Here is a 13,001-nt window from a genome sequence, read left to right on the forward strand (position 1 = left end):
AGCTGGGCAGCGAGCCAGCCTCATTCCACCCCGCCTTCCCAGAAGGAATGCGGCTGGGCTCCTTCTCCAGGGGGCCTCCCCTCCTCCGGCTGTTCTGCCTCCGGAGCTCGGTCACAGGATGCTTGCAAGCCCAATGAAACAAGGAAGTCATGACTTGGCCTGAAGTCACAGAGCTCCGGCTCTCCCTTGTGCAAGTGAGAGAGGGAGACCATGACAGGGTCGCCACCTGTCTGCAGGACAGGAGGAAGAGGAGGGTCAGCAAGCGACAGCCTCCAGGACTCCCATCCCCAGGATGTTCATGCCTTTACACCACCCGACACAGCCCAGCTCTCTGGCTGGAAGGAACATAGGTTCCACCTGCGCCAACACACGCCAGCAGGGCTGGGAGGTGGCCAAGTAGCACAGAGGTCCTGGCCCGGCAGGGCGGCTGAGCAGGTGCCCTGCCTCCTTCGGACAGTAGCTCCCATGCTCTGGGAGCACTGAGGAAAAGGCAGATTCCCGGGCCTCCCAGCCCAGGAATCTGTAGGTGTGGGGTATGGGCTCAGGAGCCTGTTTCTCTTTTTACCATTTATTGTGGAAAATATCAACCGCTTATAGGAGGAGAGGGAGGAAGGAATGATCTCCATGTCCCTATCAAGAAGCTTCAAAACCGTCAATTCCAGACAACTCTGATTCACTCTCTGCTCCTACCCGCTCCCCAACGCCAGATTATTTTGCAGCAAATCCTACACATCACAGCTTGGTACTGGTAAACATTTCAGCATTCCCTCTAAAAGATAAAAGACTCGGCTCATCAGTTAGCTCAACTGGTTAGTGTGGTGTTATAACACCAAGGTCAAGGGTTCAGATCCCCATACAGCCAGCCACCAAAAATACATAAATAAATAAAATAAGAGATAAAGACTCCTTTAACACACAGCCACAAACATAGTTCTAGAGCGACAATAGCTAATTATATTGTATTGTGTATTTCAAGATAGCTAGAAAAGAGGATCTTGAATGTTACAACCACAAAGAAATGATAAATGTTTAGGTAACAGATATGCTAACTATTCTAATCAGATCATTATACAATATATGCAAATATTGAAACAACAAACTGTACCCCATAAAAATGTGCAATTAAAATAATAATTATATAAAAAAGAAAAAAAAAAACATAGTCACAAAACAACGATCCCACCTAAAATGCAATACTAATTTCACATCATTAAATATCAAGTGACTGTTCATGTTTCCTTCATTATGTCCTAAATGTTTTGAAATCTGCAAAGCTGAGAATGTTCAAAGAGCCCAAATGTTCATTGACTGGTGAGAGATAAACACACTGCAGGGATGGAAACACACTTTAGGTGATGGAATACCACTGGGCCCCAAGGAGGAAGGACGCGCTGCCACGCCCACGACTGAGGCTCACAAGCAGTGTGCTAGACATGAGTCCATCTACACGAAATTCTAGAAAAGGCAAAACACAGTGAGGGAAAAGGAGATCTGCTAGGGGACAGGGAGCGAAATGACTGCAAAGGAGAAGAGGGAACTTTTTGGGGTGATGGAAATATTCTGTGTCACAATGGGGGCAGTCATTACACAGCGTACACATTTCTCAAAACTCGGTGAACTGCACATTTAAGATATGTGCATTTATTGTATGTATGTTATACCCCAATAAAGTTGTTTTTTAAAAAAGCAAACTACTGGACTGGCCCATGGCTCACTTGGGAGAGTGTGATGCTGATAACACCAAGGCCACGGGTTCAGATCCCCATATAGGGATGGCTGGTTAACACACTTGGGAGAGCGTGGTGCTGACAATACCAAGTCAAGGGTTGGGATCCCCTTACCGGTCATCTTTTTTAAAATATATATATAAATAAAATTTAAAAAGCAAACTACAATACTATTATCCCACCTTTAAAAAAACAAACGAGCAATTCCTTAATATTATTAATTATCAAGGGACTTTTCAAGTTTCCCTGATCATCTCAATCTTCATTTTGTTGACTGACTACTGAAGTATTATTTACATGCGGAAAGCCTGAAACTTCCCCAGTCATTCAGATGTAGATAGGCCATGCTAGGAGTAACATCTCATTTATCCCCCTCCCAGGACCTCTGAGAGTGAAAAAGCGCTAACAGGATGGACGGAGAAGACAACCTGTGTGGTTACCCCTGGTGCTGCCCCACCTGGAGAAGCCCCACCCATGGGGCAGGCGGGTCCCATAGGAGAAAGCCACTTCTGGCCTAACTGAAAGCAGGGCGCTGGACAGCAGCAGGTGGCAAGTTCAGGGCAATGCCAGGCTGCCTGGCCCACTTACAGGGTAGGCTAGACAGTGGACGGACACAGGCTTCCCCAACCACAGGTTTGCTGGACTGCAAAGACTGTGTCTTCATGCCCACATCCCAGCAGGAAGGGAGCCAGCACTGTGCACCATTTTACGGAAAGTTCCAGAATACTATCTCTGAGTGTGGTTTCTGTATATCAGATTGTTTGCATGAATTCCATTGTAAAACCAAAGACAGAGCCCAAAGGGGAAAAAAATTCCATCCCATAACACACTAAAATTCACATCAACTCAACTAATATTTATCAACATATCTGCTAGACACCTGGCACTATTCTTGGCATTCATGGTACAGCACAGTCCCAAGCAATCCCTGATCTCAGGAAACTTACTGGTAGATTTGCATCTAAGAAGATGGCAAGCAAAAACAAAACAAAACAAAACACCTTGTAGATCTCACACACCTGCCTACTAATAAAGGATTCCAAGGGCGTCTGCCTGCTGGGCAGTGCTCACACCAATCCCCCGCCTCCCTGCCATCACCTCCCTGCCATCACCACCGTAGCTTGGTTGTTTGAGAACTGATTGCAGTCCCCAGAGAGCTGCAGAGCTTCCTTTAGGAAACTCTCCCTCCCAAGGGCCCAATAGTAAATTCTGATTTTTAAATTCCTGTACCTGTTGCACTGCCCATAAGGTAGCACCAGCCACAGGTGGGTATCTACATTACACTTGAGTAACTTAGTTATTAATGCAATTAAAAATTCAGTTCCTCACCACCTAGCCACATTTCAAGCACTCAGCAGCCCCATGGGGCTAACAGCTATCATACTGGACAGCACAGGTATGACACGTTTCCGTCACTGCAGAACGTTCTCGTGGACAGCATCGCTCTACAATGTCACACACCATGTCTTTCAACTTTATTTCCACAAACAGTCAAGGAGCTTGGTGCAGTGGGAAACACAGCAACAACAGGGGGACAGCTGGCAGGGAGATAACCCACTAGTCTCCGTCTGCTACCTCAGCCGGTCAAGGTCCAGGGCCAACCTTAGTCAAGTGCTCTAACCTGACAGCTTCTCCCTGTCTGTAAAATGACAGAGCTGGGCTCAGGGACCTTATCTAAGGGTCCTTCCTGGTCTGCCATTCTAGAACTTGGAGTCCAACAAGGAAAAAAGTAATAAGCTAATTAAACATTAATTAACGTTACTCAAAATAAACCAAAGGAAAAAATGTTCTTCAGAGACTTTAAATGCTGTCCCAGAACCTGCATCTCTTTGGGCTGGATCAAAAGGAGAGGACAATGCCCACAGTGGCCTGGCTGTCCAAAGTTGGGTCCTTCAAAGGTAAACTGTCTCCTTTTTGGACTGACGTTTACATGTGCCCGAAACTCGACTAAAAGCACTCATATTAATCTTCATAATGCCCTAAGACAGGCACTATTATTATCTCCGATTTACAGATGCGAAAAGGGAGGTCAAGGGAGGCTAAGGAATGTGCCTAAATCCACACACCTCCGGCAAGAGCCAGAGCTGGGATTCAAACCCAAGCTGTCGGTCTCCTGAGTCTGCGACCCACTTTTCAAACACAAAGAGCTTCTATGACTTCCAGTGTGCCAGACATTCTCCCAGACACTAGCTACACTTTCTTTTATTCAAGCCTCAGAACACCCATGAGAAAATGGGGGCCCCCAGAAAGGTTAAGCAGCATGCTTCAAGTCACTCAGCTAGCAAGGCCGAATCTAACCCCTGGCCTAGGACTGCACAGCTGCTTCTAACCACCACCCTCGCCCTCCTTTAAAGCTCCTATTCCTTCAACCGCTTGCGAACTAAGAGCACATGATCATTCTAATTGTCTAGGATAGTGGGGATTTTGCATCCTCTGTCTGTGACCCCCTTAAGGCATGGACCGAATTTTCCACATGTAGGTTTCCCTCCCGGCACTTTGCTTCTTGGCAGCCTCCAATGAAGCCTTGTTAAATTCATGGGCCTGGCTGTGCCAGGCCAGATGTCTCCTCTTTCAACGCAGGGTGTCAGCTCAGATGTCGTTAAAGGGCTCCCCACCGTGGTATATCCACTCTCCAGTGTCCTGGGGTTCTCTCTTCACAACCCTCCCCCCCAAGGCAGTCATGCTCTGTACCTGAGGCTCACCTTGGCCAGACATCCTGCTCACTCGTCCCATGGCCAAGGAGGCCGCTTAAAGAGAAAATGCAGTTGTGAATCTGAGACAGCAAGAGGCAGCCCAGTAGGTCCAGTGGGTAAGCAGCAGCGCACACACGGGCTTGTGGATGCATGGAAGTGTCTACAGCTACACAAAAATCTATTAACTGTTAGAAGCTGGTTGAAAACAGACACTATGTATAAACTGGCTATTTATCATCCTGAAAAAAGAAATAAAAGCCCAACCTTCCACAGGTAGATTTAAATCAATCTTTTCTTTATTTGGGAGAGCAGTAGAAAGAACACTGGATCTGGAATCAGAAGACCTGGATGGGAGCTGCTCCTAGAGCTCTTGGAGCTGAATGGCCTTATGGAGTGATTCAGTCCCCTGAAACCTCAATTTCCTCCTCCGCACAGCACAAGGGTGGAGGTCCTCCTCCCAGGGAAGCTGGGCAAACCAAGTGAGCTGAGATAGGTGCACGCCCCTTGCAAAGGATGGGCCAATACTCGGCAGAGCCTTATTTGAGGACATGATTCCAGGCCTGTCCATCTCCAAATAGCAGTAACTTCTATGATCTTTGCCTCCTCCTCTCTCTAGAGTGGGTGAGGCCAGGACAGCCACATAGCCAATAACAAACCGAATGGAGCAGGGCTCCCCCAAAGATTTCCCCTCTCTAGAAAAGCCAAAACTGACCTTGAGGCTGGGAAAGGACCTTGACCAGGCCAGAAGACAGGTTGGGGGCAAGGAGCTCCATTAATCCAGCACTTACTATAGGCCCCACCTTCCAGGGAGATGTCAACATCCACAGGAAAGTAACTTGCCTCAGGTGGACATGGCTTGGACCCAACGTCAGCATGATGCCAGCCCCCAAATTTGAGGAACCCATCCTCAAAACAGAAAGCAGCTCTCACTCTCCGTGATCCATCAGGCCCGATAGGCCCCGGTGCCGGCCACAGTGTCTGTGGGCACAGAGGCCAGGAGCCCAGACTCCTTGTCCGTACTTAGCTCATGCACAAACGAATGTCAGCTTGCCTCTGTGAAGGGAGCTCAGAGTAACCTTGAGGCTGCCCTCCCTACCTCCGATGGGAAAATGAGCTAGTTCATGATCTCCGGCTTCCTCTGGGGACCTACATGTATTCACTCAGTAGCCGATGGAGGAAAGGGGGGACGTTTAGAACAACCTCCTTTTGCCCCTATTGTGTAAGATGCTTCCAGGCCCTATGGACCACTCATTCCCTTTTCTTAGCAGCAAACTGTGTGAAGCGAAGAGCATTATCTGTTCCTCCTTTTAACACCTGCTCTCCCCCAAACCGAGGCAGTGCAGTGAAGAGACGGTCGATCTGCAGCCCCCTCCCACAGGGGCACCCGCTATGGGCCCGCGCGGCCTGGGACCTGCCCTCCACCCCGGGGGCTTTGGTCGGCTCTGCAGAACCACCGAGGTAACGATCCTGAGTCCTCGAGGAGGATAAGCGGAACCCTGGCTCAGGCTCCCCGGCGCTCGGGCAGGGGCGGGGCCGTGTACGACCCCGCCCGTCGCCGGACCCCGCTTCCTCGCCCAAACAGCCCCGTGACCGCGGCCGCCGCCCTCGGGATGCTGCCGGGAGCCGGCGAGGCCCTCCCGGCTTGTGCCGCATCGCGAGGCGCGGGAGGCCGGGCTGCGGCGGCGAGTACGAGGGGTGGCCCCATCCCCGCCCGGCGCCGGGATGACGATGGGGGCGGCATCGGCGGGTGGGGGTCGCGGGACCGGGCGTGGACGACAACGGCGGGCGGGGACCGCGGGGCAGGCCCGGGCGGCGAGCCGGCTCCCGGCCTCTCCCGGCGCCGCGCGGGCCCCTCTCTCACCGGCAGATCTGGATGGCGGACGGCGTCTCGACCGCAGGGCCCGACATGCTGGCGGCAGCAGTGGCAGCGGCAGCGGCGGCGGCGGCGGGCGGCTGGATGAGCGCGCAGGTGTCTGCCAGGCCGGGCGCGGAATGAATGAGCCCGGGCGGCGCCATGGAGGGGGAGGGCGGAGGCGGAGCCATGGCGCCTGAGAGGCGGGGCCTGCGCGCGGGCGGCGAATCGCGAGCGGCCTCTCCGCGAGGGCCCCGCCCCCGAGCGGGCCCCGCCCCCCGCGCCGCCAAGGCCGCGGCCGGCTGGGCGCGAGCGTCGGATAACTGGCGGCGTCGGCGGCGGAGGGGCCGCGGCCGGGCGCCTCTTCCAGAAGGTTCGGCGGCGGTTGGGCGGCTCCCACGAGCCGCGGCCTCCACCCTGCGTCCCCAAGGGAAGAGGCCGGCCCGGGCCGAGTCGCGGAGCCGGACGGACGCGTCGGCCGGCCTGCCCGCGCTGCCGGGAATGTTGGCGCGGGGCGTTCCCGCCGCGGCGCCGGCGATTCGCTGGCCGCGCCCGGTGCGCCGCGTGAGGTCAGCGCCAAGGCCCGGCCGAGTCCCGCCCGCTCCCGCCGCCCCCGTCGGCGGCTCTCCAACGTCGGCCGTGAAAGAAAAGCGAGAGCCGTTCCGGTCCCTCAGGAGTTAACGGCTGCTGCTGGGAGCACGTGGGCGCGCCAAGCGCGGCCCGGAGGACGGACGTCTGCACCGTCCGCGGCCCACCGCCCAGCCCCGCTCCGAGAAGACCTGCTCGGGGCGCCGAGCGACTGCAGTGAGCAGCCCTGAGGATGCCGCTCCGCCCTGCTGCACACGGGGACCCTGGAGTGGAACCCGGCCACGTCCCCTGAAGATACCGGACAGGGGAAGGGCGGTCACCCCCACGTGCTGGAACTACAGAGAGCTTGTTCCTTCCTATGCAGTTTGATTTTTTCCAAATTTTTTATAATGAACATAGATGTGTACTATGATTTAAAACAACAACGACAAAACCCACAGAACCCAAACCGTCCGGTGCTTTTTGAACAACCCATTTAAACTGAGCTAGGTAGCTCGGAAAGGACTGGGTGTCATCCTGGTAACTGCATTACGAGACGGTGGGGGCAGCCCAATCAGGTGAGAAAATGGTGCTCCTGAGGATTATTTGTGACGTTGCCCTGTTTTCAAGGATAGCAGTGGAGGGCCCAATCGCTTTGCAGAAACCCGGTGAATTATTTTAGCCATAGTGCGGGTGGATTTACACAGAACTCTCACCTTCCACGGTCTCTCACCTTTCCATTTTAGGTTATTTTCTACTTTCCCCGCAAGCTTCTGGGCCTTTTCTATCCCTCACTTCCAGCAAAACTTCTCAAAAGCTTTTCATACATACACCCTTCCTCCTCTTCCCTGCCTCCCATTCTCCTTTGAACCCATTCCATTTCAGTTTTTGATTCTACGACTCAGTTTATCAAGGTCACTAATTCTTTCCAAGTTTCTAAATCCAGTAATCCCTTGTCAGAAGTCATCTTCTTCGACCTCTCCATAGCACTGAGCAGACATGAGCCCTGCCTTCCGGAAGCGCCTCTCCCTTGCTTCCAGGACCCCACGTACTAGCTTTCCTTCCTCCTCTCTGGCCACTCTGCTCAGCCTCTTTTGCTGATTTGGCCTCACTGTCTTCCTCCCAGAATGTCGGAGAAGTGCCCAGCGGCTCTTGAGGTCTCATTCTTTCTCATGACTTTATTTCTCATCTGTGCAACACCTATCTCTGGCCAGCCCAGACCTCTGCCCTACATTCCAGACTCATATATCCTCTTGTCTACACCAGATTTCACTCCAGCATGCAATAGGCTGCTCACACTCACCTAGTCCTTATATTCCCCCAGAGCTTGCTCCTTAGCTCCAGCCACTGTGACCTCCCCTTAGTCCTTGAATATGCCAGATGTGCCTCAGGGCCTTTGTACGTGCCCCTTCCTCTGCCTGGAACAGTGTTTCTCTTTTGTTTTAAGACTAGTGAAGTGCAGTAGTGAGAATGGGGGAAAGAGTAGAACAAGGAGTCTGATTTGGAACTGGCTCTGTACAGTCAATTGAGATCACTCAGTACCTTTGGACCAGCCCTAAACCACTCTTTATCCAGACAAATATCACCTTCTAAATAAGGTCTTCTCTGGCCATTCAACCTAAAATTGCAATTTCATCCCCCTCCTCCGATACTCCTTATCCTCCTCCCTGGTTTATTTTTCTCTTTAGCACTTTACCCCATTTAACATATATTTCACTCATCTATGTATTGTGTCTCTCCCAGCTAAAATGTACGGGGCAGGAAATTTTTACTATTTTGTTCACTACTGTATTCCAAGCTCCTAAGAAAAGTGCCCAGCACACAATGGGTGCCCAATAAGTATTTTATGAGTGACTTGATCAATAGAGATAATTGATTTACCAACTGCAGATATTTAATTTATTTAATTTGCACTCTTTCTTTAGAAATTTCCACGAACTGTCATTTTTTTTTTAAAGTTTATATTTCTTGATTATCTCCATTGATTAGAGCGTGGTGTTATAACACCAAGGTCAAGGGTTCACATCCCCTATACCAGCCAGCCACCAAAAAACTAGACATATATATAGAGAGAGAATGATTTATTTTAATTTTAGTGGACAGATAGTTAAGAAATTGTTGCTAGTGACAGTTTTAGAGCACTAGTAAACATGAGTTTAGCCATTTTGGATTTCAGGAGAAAGAAATGGCCTTGAGGCCTGTGAAAAATTGCACTGCAACCCCCCAACCCCTCTTGCTAAGCAGAAAGCAAAGCTATTGAAAATCAGTACTTTGCAATTAACATTTCTTCTTTGAGACTTGCAGAATTCCGAGATCTGACTGAAAGCTGACCAGCGGGCGCCAGCAAGGAAACACATGACCAGCCGCAAGGTAACAGCCAGCTAGAGCTCTGCAAAGCTGCACATAGACCTTGCAAAGAAGCTGATTCCCTACTGAATCTTTCCACATTCCACTCCCTCAACATCCTCCTTAAAAGCCCCTCCGTAAATCTGAGCCTTTGAGATGCTTTAGCCTGCCATGTTCTCAGGTTGCTGGTTATCCTGAATAAAGCCTCCTTCCCTTTCTGCCAACATTTGACTTTCAAGTCATTTGTCTCTGTTTGGCAGCAGGCAGCGACTTGGGTTTGGTAACAGCAACCTTTGGGTAAAATGTCTTGACTTTTCATTTTATATAATTTTATACTGTTACCATCTGACCACTTATCTCTTTTATTATTTTTTTCATGTCAGTATGGAGTATAGGATATGAGGCAACAGGAACTCTTTACCTACTGATGGTGAGAATATAAGTTGGTATAACCTCTTTGGAAAACAATTGAAAATTACTAAAGTTGGTAACAGCCATACCAATTGATCAGCAATTCCACTACTAGGTATATATCCTATATATTGAGCACGAGTGCACCCAGATATGCTAAAGAGGATTCATAACACTGTTTGTAATAACCTCAAGCTGAAGATAACCCAAATGTCCATCAGCAGTAGACTGGATCAGTAAACAGTAATATACTTATCACTGGAACACCAAATAGTCATGATGACCAATGAACTTCAGTTACACACACAGGGAAGAATCAACATTGAGGAAAGGCAGGAAGATATAAAAGAATACGTGTGGTATCCAGCCATGCGTACAATGATCTACAATTCTGTTATGGAAACATAAGTAGGTGGTAAAGCTATAAAGAAAACAAAATGATTATCACAAAAGTCAGGACAATACGTCTCCATGGGAGGGAGAGGATTGTCATCAGGGAGGCTCACAGGGGGTAGGGATAGCTGGGGAGAGGATTAATGTTTCCTCACTTGACCTCAGTGATGGTGTACAGATTTATAATTTTTCTTCCACTGTACATGTGTGTTTTATGCATTTTTCTGGTTATATCACAATTTTTTTTTTTTTTTAAGATAACCAGTAAGGGGATCTTAACCCTTGACTTGGTGTTGTTAGCAACACGCTCTCCCAAGTGAGCCACAGGCCAGCCCTATATCACAATTTTTTAAAATTAATGAAATAACCGGGAAGTGGGGTTATGGGCCAATTTTTTCTTGGTATTTTTAGGGAAGTAGGCCGCCTAGTGGTTAAGGGCATGGAGCATCCAGTCAAATTCCTCTCCATTCATATCGGAGCTTTACTGCCCACTTTGGCAGATCACCTGCCCACTCTGTGCCCAAGTTACTTCATCAGTGATGTAATCATAGTGTTGTGAGAACTAAATAGAAAAGGGATGAGACGCAATTAAGCACTCTAAAATATTAACTTCATATACTTAACTCCATTAAACATAAAAAATGTCATTTTTTACCAAAGATTTGGTTCTGTGTAAGCTTGAATTTATAACTCCGAGCTCTGAAACAAAAGAGGCCTGGTGAACACAGGTCATGTGCTCCAAGAACTGCCCAGCATGGGGATGAGCACTGTTATCCGACCCACTCCTGGGCGTGAGGGGTTGTGGGTGGGAGACGGCAGAAGACAGGGAACAGGCCAGGTCTGGATCCCAGAGAGTGCGTGGAGAACAGGGCCTCTGAATAAGCCAAGGGACCTTCCAGCCAACCGGCATCTGAAAGTCACATTAAGGACACCCCTGGGGAGCCTCGACAAGCTAGCAGAGTCAAGAGACTTACTGGAACTGAGAGGAGCAGAGCTGGGGACAAGTAAGTGCCCATCAGAGAGAGAGGTGGCATGGTGCAGGCTTGTAAGCAGTGTCCCCGCTCCTGGGCTGTGTGGCCTCAGGTTATGCTCTTGACCCATCAGCCTCGGCTCCCTCACAGGGGAGAATGGAGAAACAGTAGCGCCTGTCCAGAGGGTCACTGTAAGGAGTAAATAAGTTGATATCATAAAGCACTTAAAACAGGGCCGGACCCAGAGAAAGGGCAGCGCCAGCTCTTGTGAGCCAGCCCATGAAGCCAAGCGGCCCTGTAGTCCGGGGGGCTGCAGGGATGGGCTTGACCAATGGGATTCAGGTCACCTTGGCCCAGGAAGAGGCCTCTCACTAGTCGCAGCTAGGATTCCCCAAGGCCTGCCATGTGCCCCTGGCGTCAGGCACAGGGTGCCATCGGGAGAGAGGGGACCTGGCCCCTCTGTTCACACAACTTATCTCTTTCTTTTAACGTTAATAGTGTTGGAATGAGCAGGACTGAAGCCATGTTGGGACCTAAAACCACATGGGCTCTAAAAGGTTTTAAAAGAACACAGCTGTTTTCTTCGCACACATTTCTCTGAGTTCCCTCTTCACCCATGGCAGGATGACATGGTTTACATGAACATAAAGTTTTCAGGTCAGCCTGGAGCTGCAGACTTGCACATACTACCCAGACCCTGGGAAACCAAGAAGACATCATGCTGATCCCACCCCTCCAGGAGGACCCTGAGATAACAGCAAGGACACGAGCAGAGACCAGATGGAGCCTTGGTGGGACCTTGCACCTGGCTCCTTGCACTGAGCCCCCACAGCTCACGTCCCCCTCCCTCCTGCTTTTCATTTCCCACGTTCCATCCCTTCAGTCTCTTCTTTAAAAACCCCTCAGTAAATCTGAGCCAGGGATGCTTTGGTCTGGCCCTTCTCCTTCAGGCTTACCAGGGAGATGGGTTGGCCTAACACCTTTCCTCAGGTCACAGGTGCTCCTGAGTAAAAGCTGACTTCCGTTTTCACCAACATTTGACTGTTGAGTGGTTTGCTTTTGAAAGGGGGCAGGCAGCCAGACTGCACCTGGTAACAACAGGCGTGACCCATTGTGTTTTTCCTCTTCACCAAGAAGCCTCCTGTGCACAGAATTGCGTGGACGAGCCCCTGAGTATGTTGCCAGCAGGAAAAGTATGTAAATACTGGAGTATCACCTGCCATTCCCAAGGGATGACAAATATCTCAGGGACAAACAGAAGAGATTGCTTAAGAGAACAGACCCTGACTTCATGTGTACCCTACTCCTAATTTAACCTTTAAAGCCAAGGGCTCTGAGTGCTGCCCATGGCTCACTCGGGAGAGTGTGGTGCTGATAACACCAAGGCCACGGGTTCGGATCCCATATACGGATGGCCGGTTCGCTCACTTGGGAGAGCGTGGTGCTGACAACACCAAGTCAAGGGTTAAGATCCCCTTACCGGTCATCTTAAAAATTAAAATACATAAGTAAATAAAACAATAATAAAGTCAAGGGCTCTGATCCAAGAATGAACCACTCCGAAGAAACCTAAAACTAATAAACAGCCCATTTGAAAGCAGGACCCATAATCCAAGAGGGAAAGCCAAGAATAAATGGGTCATTATATGGAGGAGAAAAACACCCGTGAGTTTAGAATACACAGATTCATTCCCCAAAAGAAGCATTTAGAAATCATCTCTTCGACTTTAAGTAGGTCAAACTTTAAGTCTAGAATTATTGCCACGCCCTGGTACCTGCAAATTAATGGGGTTGGTGAGAGGACATCTTCAAAGTGCCTTCTGCCTGTGAGGTTTTCTACGTGGCTTCCTGCAAGCCGGAGGGCATGTGGTTGCAGGTCTGTAGCCCTGTGGCTCCACCTAGGGGCTGAGGCGCATCTAAGCTCCGTCCCACCTGGAGATCTTGCTGCTAAACAGAATAAACTTTCCCTTACTCAAATTTTTAACAAACTCCATGATTAGGACAAGAACCACACAGAGTCAAGGGTAAATCTATTTTTCCC

The 13,001-nt window shown here is 49.9% G+C and overlaps 1 protein-coding gene across 1 annotated transcript in view; it reads right to left on the reverse strand.

Moving 5' to 3' along the window:
* The window catches only part of ACOT7 (acyl-CoA thioesterase 7), a 94,752-nt gene extending 88,289 nt beyond the window's left edge, over window positions 1-6,463 (reverse strand). Inside the window, exon 1 of the mRNA XM_063105963.1 lies at window positions 6,282-6,463. Coding sequence (XP_062962033.1) covers window positions 6,282-6,463 — 182 coding nt within the window. The remainder of the gene's footprint in view (window positions 1-6,281) is intronic.
* Window positions 6,464-13,001: the final 6,538 nt, after the last annotated feature.

Source organism: Cynocephalus volans, chromosome 8 (assembly GCF_027409185.1).
Source record: "Cynocephalus volans isolate mCynVol1 chromosome 8, mCynVol1.pri, whole genome shotgun sequence".
In the NCBI taxonomy this organism is placed as follows: Eukaryota; Metazoa; Chordata; class Mammalia; order Dermoptera; family Cynocephalidae; genus Cynocephalus; species Cynocephalus volans.